Source organism: Equus przewalskii, chromosome 6 (assembly GCF_037783145.1).
Source record: "Equus przewalskii isolate Varuska chromosome 6, EquPr2, whole genome shotgun sequence".
Taxonomy (NCBI): Eukaryota; Metazoa; Chordata; class Mammalia; order Perissodactyla; family Equidae; genus Equus; species Equus przewalskii.
Genome location: NC_091836.1, coordinates 52,281,096 through 52,287,067, shown reverse-complemented (window position 1 = coordinate 52,287,067; position 5,972 = coordinate 52,281,096). Strand labels below are relative to the sequence as shown.

The 5,972-nt window shown below is 39.4% G+C and overlaps 1 protein-coding gene across 1 annotated transcript; it reads left to right on the top strand.

Annotated features, from left to right (window-relative positions):
• Nucleotides 1–2,822: 2,822 nt before the first annotated feature.
• Nucleotides 2,823–3,761, top strand: LOC139084299 (olfactory receptor 7G2-like). The gene has a single exon (XM_070626684.1). It carries the CDS (start codon nucleotides 2,823–2,825, stop codon nucleotides 3,759–3,761), a length of 939 nt encoding a protein of 312 aa, XP_070482785.1.
• The last annotated feature ends 2,211 nt before the right edge of the window (nucleotides 3,762–5,972 follow it).

The following is a 5,972-nucleotide window of genomic DNA, read 5'->3' as shown; positions in this document are numbered from 1 at the left end:
CAAAGTCTCTTCAATAAATGGTGCTGGGAGAACTGGACAGCCATGTGCAAAAGAATGAAAGTAGATCATTATCTTACACCATACACAGAAATTAACTCAAAATGGATTAAAGCCTTGAATGTATGACCTGGAACCATAAAACTTCTAGAGGAAAACATAGGCAGCATGCTTTTTGACATTGGTCTTAGGAGCATTTTTTCAAATACCGTGTCTCACCAGGCAAGGGAAACAAAAGAAAAACTAAACAAATGGGACTACAACAAACTAAGAATCTTCTGCACTGCAAAGGAAACCATCAACAGAATGAAAAGACAACCTAACAATTGGGAGAAGATATTTGCAAGCCATATATCTGATAAGTGGTTAATATCCAAAATATATAAAAAACTCATATATCTCAGCAACAAAAAAACAAAGATCACCATTAAAAATTGGGCAAAAAATCTGAACAGACTTTTTCTCAAAGAATATGTGCAGATGGCCAACAGGCACATGAAAATATTCTCAACATCACTAATTATTAGAGAAATGCAAATCAAAGCTACAATGAGATATCACCTCACGCCTGTCAGGATGGCGATAATTAACAATACAAGAAATAACTAGTGTTGGAGAGGATGTGGAGAAAAGGGAGTTCTCCTACACTGCTGGTGAGAATGAAAACTGGTGCAGCCACGATTGAAAACAGTATGGAGGTTCCTCAAAAAATGAAGAATAAAACTACCATGTGATCCAGCTATTTCACTTCTGGGTGTTTATCCAATGACTATGAAAACATGAATGCATAAAGATATATGCACCCCTATGATCATTGTAGCATTATTCACAATAGTGAAGACTTGCAAACAACCTAAGTGCCCATGAATGGATGATCAGAGAAAGAAGAAGTGGTATATACACACAATGGAAAACTATTCTGCTATAAAAAAGATGAAATCTTGCCATTTGTGACAACATGGTTGGACCTTGAGGGTATCAGAAGAGAAAGTCAAATACCATATGATCTCACTCACAAGTAGAAGATAAAAACAACAACAACAAACAAACACATAGATACAGAGATTAGACTGGTGCTACCAGAGGGGAAGTGGGGAGGGAGGAAGGCAAAAAGGGTGATAGGGTGCATGTGTACGTTGATGAATGGTAATAAGCCTTTGGGAAGTGAATATGATGTAGTCTACACAGAAACTGAAACTTAAACATACACAACTGAAATTTGTATAATGTTATAAAGCAATGTTATTTAATAAAAAAAGAACAGATTAGTTGACAATATACAAGTGAGTTTATTTCTTGGCTCTCTATTCTGTTCCACTGGTCTACTTGTCTGCTTTTAACCAGTACCATACTGTTTTGATTACTCTGGCTTTGTAATATAATTTGATATAAGAAAGTGTGATATCTCCAGCTTTGTTCTTCCTCCTCAAGATCAGTTTGAGTATTTGCGGTCTTTCATGGTTCCATAGGCATTTTAGGACTGTTTATTCTATTTCTTTATAAATTGTATTGTGAATGGTGTACAGCTGGCCTCAGAGTCAGGAAAGAAGCTATTTTTGATTCCTCCCTCTGGAATCTTGGTCTTTAAGGATTTACATTGCTCTGGGATCTCAAGGACAATAAAATTGCTTGGCTAATGAGGAGTTTTGGAAATGGAGCCTCTGGGGACACGGAGACTGCAGTCTGCCTGTAACCACTTTCTTCAACAGATTTTCCTTCCACAGAAAAGAAGTAACACAGCTGAGCCTCCTCAGATATGTGGCCCCTCTTGTGTCAGAGCCCAGTGTCTCACTCAATCTCTTTGCATTTCCTGAAGACAGATCTCCCAGATGGTACATACAGAGGGGATGTTGAGCGCCATTCTGCTGTGATGCCAGCCACGTAACTAAAAGTCCCTTAGTCCGTGTTGGGATATGAGGGCAGATGTATTACTACAGGTTCATCCAGGGAAAGCTGTGAACAGAGTGAATACATGCCACGATTAGAACTAACTCACCTACAGTCTTCCTGCCTGTCTGTCATCTTCTTTAAATGTTTTCTTATACCTTTGCACCAATATGCATGCACTTCTTATCTACTCAACTTGTCTACTATGGTGAGCACCATTTTCTCCTGAGCAGAAATCTGCCTCTTCTAAAACAGGATGAGTGTTAATAAAATTCTCAAACATTTGCTCGTATTCCTGTGGTGGTGGTAGGTTACAGAAGTGTTGCTACTTTTCACTTTATTTTTCTGTTCCTGGTCCTTGACACATCTTTGTGTTATTTTTATCACATGGAACTGAGGTCTTGGTGGATTCAGACAGAATCTTCAAGGTGCCTCCCTAGTCTATAAGTTTTGCTTATTAAATTACCAAAGTTTTAAATAATAAGAATGGTATAGATAAAGTAATTTTTAAAAAATGACCACCGTTCGTAGCGGTTAAGTTAGTGTGCTCTGCTTCAGTGGCCTGAGGTTCACCAGTTCAGATCCTGGGCACTGACCTATGCACTGCTTATCAAGCTGTGCTGTGTCAGGTGTACCACATATAAAAAACAGAGGAAGATGGGCCCAGATGTTAGCTCAGGGCCAATCTTCCTCAAAAAAAAAGTAGAACAATGACCATCTTTAACCTTTTCCTTAATTAACAGATATTGACACTCTGCTATATCATCTTCAGGTCTTTTAAAATAGTAACGATATACTTACAGAAGGCACCCTCTTGGCATTTCCATCCATTCATCTCCTTCCCTTCTCAAGAGTGTGTTTGCCACTGGTGATGCTCCTGGTGTCGGATCACAGATCTGATTGCTTTGTGAACCTCTCTTTTCCAGCAGATCAAAAACATGGGACCCAGAAACCAAACAGATGTTCTAGAATTCTTTCTAATGGAAGTGACAGAGGATCCAGAAATGCAGTCCCTCATCTTCATTCTGTTTCTGTTTATGTACCTGGTCACCATCCTGGGAAACCTGCTCATCATCCTGGCTATCATCTCTGACTCCAATCTGCACACCCCAATGTACTTCTTTCTCTCCGATCTGTCTTTTGCTGACATCTGCTTAAGCACAACCACAATCCCAAAGATACTGCTGAACATTCAAACTCAGAATCAGAGCATCACTTATATAGGCTGCCTCACACAGGCCTGCTTTGTCCTGAGTTTTGCTAATTTAGAAAATTTTCTCCTTGTGGTTATGGCCTATGATCGCTATATAGCCATTTGTCACCCACTGAGCTACATGGTTATCATGAACCCCCACCTGTGTGGATTGCTGATTCTACTGTGTCTGTTCATTAGCATTTTGAATGCCCTCCTCCACAGTCTGATGGTACTGAGACTGTCCTTCTGTACAGACATGGAAATCCCCCTTTTCTTCTGTGAAATTTCTCAGGTCATCAAGCTTGCCTGTTCTGATACCCTCATCAATAGCATCCTGCTTTATTTTGCAGCTGGCATATTTGGTGCTGTTCCTCCCTTTGGAATCATTTTCTCTTATACTCTAATTTCTTCTTCTATTTTAAGAATGGCATCATCAGGTGGAAAGTATAGAGCTTTTTCAACGTGTGGGTCTCACCTCTCAGTTGTATCCTTATTCTATGGGACAGGTGTGGGGGTGCACATTAGTTCTGCATTTACACACTCTTCCAGGAAAATGGCAGTAGCTTCAGTGATGTACACTGTGGTCACTCCCATGTTGAACCCCTTCATCTACAGCCTGAGAAACAGGGACATGAAAGGAGCCTTGAGAAAAATCAGTGGGAGGGTACCTTCTTTTCAATGATTTTGTCATCTGCTTTGGCTGCCATTTCTAGAATGGTAAAAGTGAAAGGAATTCAGTGTGAACCAGAATGCTTGACTTCCATCACCGTCTTCTAAAATGACCAGATAGCATAATAGCCTGGCACATTTTAACTTGCGGTGGAGACCTAATTTGCACTTTATATAGATCTGTGATACTTGTCCAGTAACTCCCAGTCTGTAATCTCAGTTTCTGGGTCAGATTCCTTAGAAGGAGCACCTGAGTCAGATTGTAATAGTGATTTTGAAAGGAACGTTTTTAGAAGAAGAGAATTCAGCAAAGTGGATAGGGCAGGGAAAAGAGCTAATCGAGGCTGCGGTGACTGTCAGAGGCTGCTACTGCCTTGTTCCATGGTTCTGACCATAAGAATTTCCCTTCAGAGTTAGAACCACTATGAGGCAAGGAAGCTAATATTTCATACCTCAATTCAGTAGCCATTGAGTCCAGTAACTGGGCGAGGAAACATTAACATCCACTACACTTTATTTTGCATAAAATGGCATTATGGGATTATCTTAGTGGTTTAATGTTATAGGAGGTAACTGAACTTTATCAGTGAGGAATCCTTTCATTGTATTAAAAAAAAGAAACTCTGAGTCTATTGTGCTCAAACAATAGAGTTACGAGGTGACAGATGTGTTAACTAACTTTCTTGCGGTAATCAATGCATAATATACACATATATCAAATCACCATATTGAACACCTTAATTTTATACAATTTTGTCAATTATACCTCAATAAATCTAGCAAAAAGTAAAGTTATCTTTCCTTATAAGGTCTTCAGAGTTAACGAGCATACAGGAACTGGAAGGTACGGCTTCATACATTCCTCTCTGTGGTGGCTTCATCCTAGGTCTTGTTCTCCTCGTGGTCCATGTGGTTGCAACAGATGGAGCAAACATATCCAGATGAAACGGAAAACTGACCGTCCTTCCCAGGGCCTGTGGTTCATAGATGATCTGCTGTTAATGTATCTTTCTATGGAGTCGATCTCTTCCTTTCATCACTAAGAGTAGAATCATCAGTTCCTTCTTGATGTAATTCCTTGACTGGGGAAAATTATTACTACGAGAGGTTTTGACTAACTCATCTTCTGGAATGTAATTCGTATTAAGAAGTCAACCTCATAACCGCTACCAATGGTCACAACAATGCCTGGCACATACAAAGTACTCAGTGAACTTTAACTACTATCCATATGCATATGTGGTCCATATCTTGCTGATATTCATTAATCTAGTTACCATTTTGCTCTCATATAGTTTTCTCAATAATGAATAATGGTCTCAATAATGAAATTTATTTACCATATTAGTAATATTTATCAGCAGCCTTTTCAGGTATGAAAAACATGATCATATGAAGCATTATTATCTTGGAAGAGCAAAGGCTGGTAATATTTTCCTCACAGTTTGTTTGCTATAATTCCTTCCTATTGATTTATTTGTCATAATATACCTGAGTTTTTACTTCCTCCCCGGTCACTTCATCTTGCTGTGTTTCTCATTCATCTCTGCTGGAGAACAGAGAACATGGTTGGGTAACATGAATTAATCACTGAATTTTTAGAGAATGGCTTGTCTTTGGCCTCTCCTGCAAACACTTTTAATGTGTCTCTATGAACAAAATTATTTTCTATGGAGGTAGACTTCAGACTTAGAAAGAAATGTTGAGTTTAAAACAGCACAGCAGAACATGAAAGCTGGCAGAATTAGGAGGGTCATTTTTTCCAAAAGCAGAAAAAAGCAGGGCCATTAGAATAACTTCTGTGGGTTGGTGGGTGAAAATGATGGAGGTCTCCCAGGAGAATCAAGCGTCCAGAGAGCCTTCTGTTGTGGTCATCATGGAAGGAAGAGAGAGAGACACTACGTTCAGCACCATAATTTGAGGTCAGCTCCCTTTCTGGTGTCACCATATCTTGTATTTTAAAGATTGCTGCATTGACTTCCACAGGACACTGGCAAAAATGAGTCAGCTGTGGTTTTTGTACATCAGGAAGTTTCCCGGACCTCGCACAAGACCTACAGACGTTGGATCTATGCAGAGACGTGAAAGGATTCACACTTTCAATAGGCACTTTCTGAGATCCTGCTGCACTTTGACATTTGAAATGTGTAAGTTAAATATCAGAAGCCTATGGGAGAATGTATCTAGAATCTGGAATATGAAGTCCCTTCCTAAATTTTTCCTG

What these genes read in the sequence shown, in the direction of transcription:
- LOC139084299 (XM_070626684.1), top strand. Translation starts at nt 2,823, where the DNA reads ATGGGACCCAGAAACCAAACAGATGTTCTAGAATTCTTTCTAATGGAA.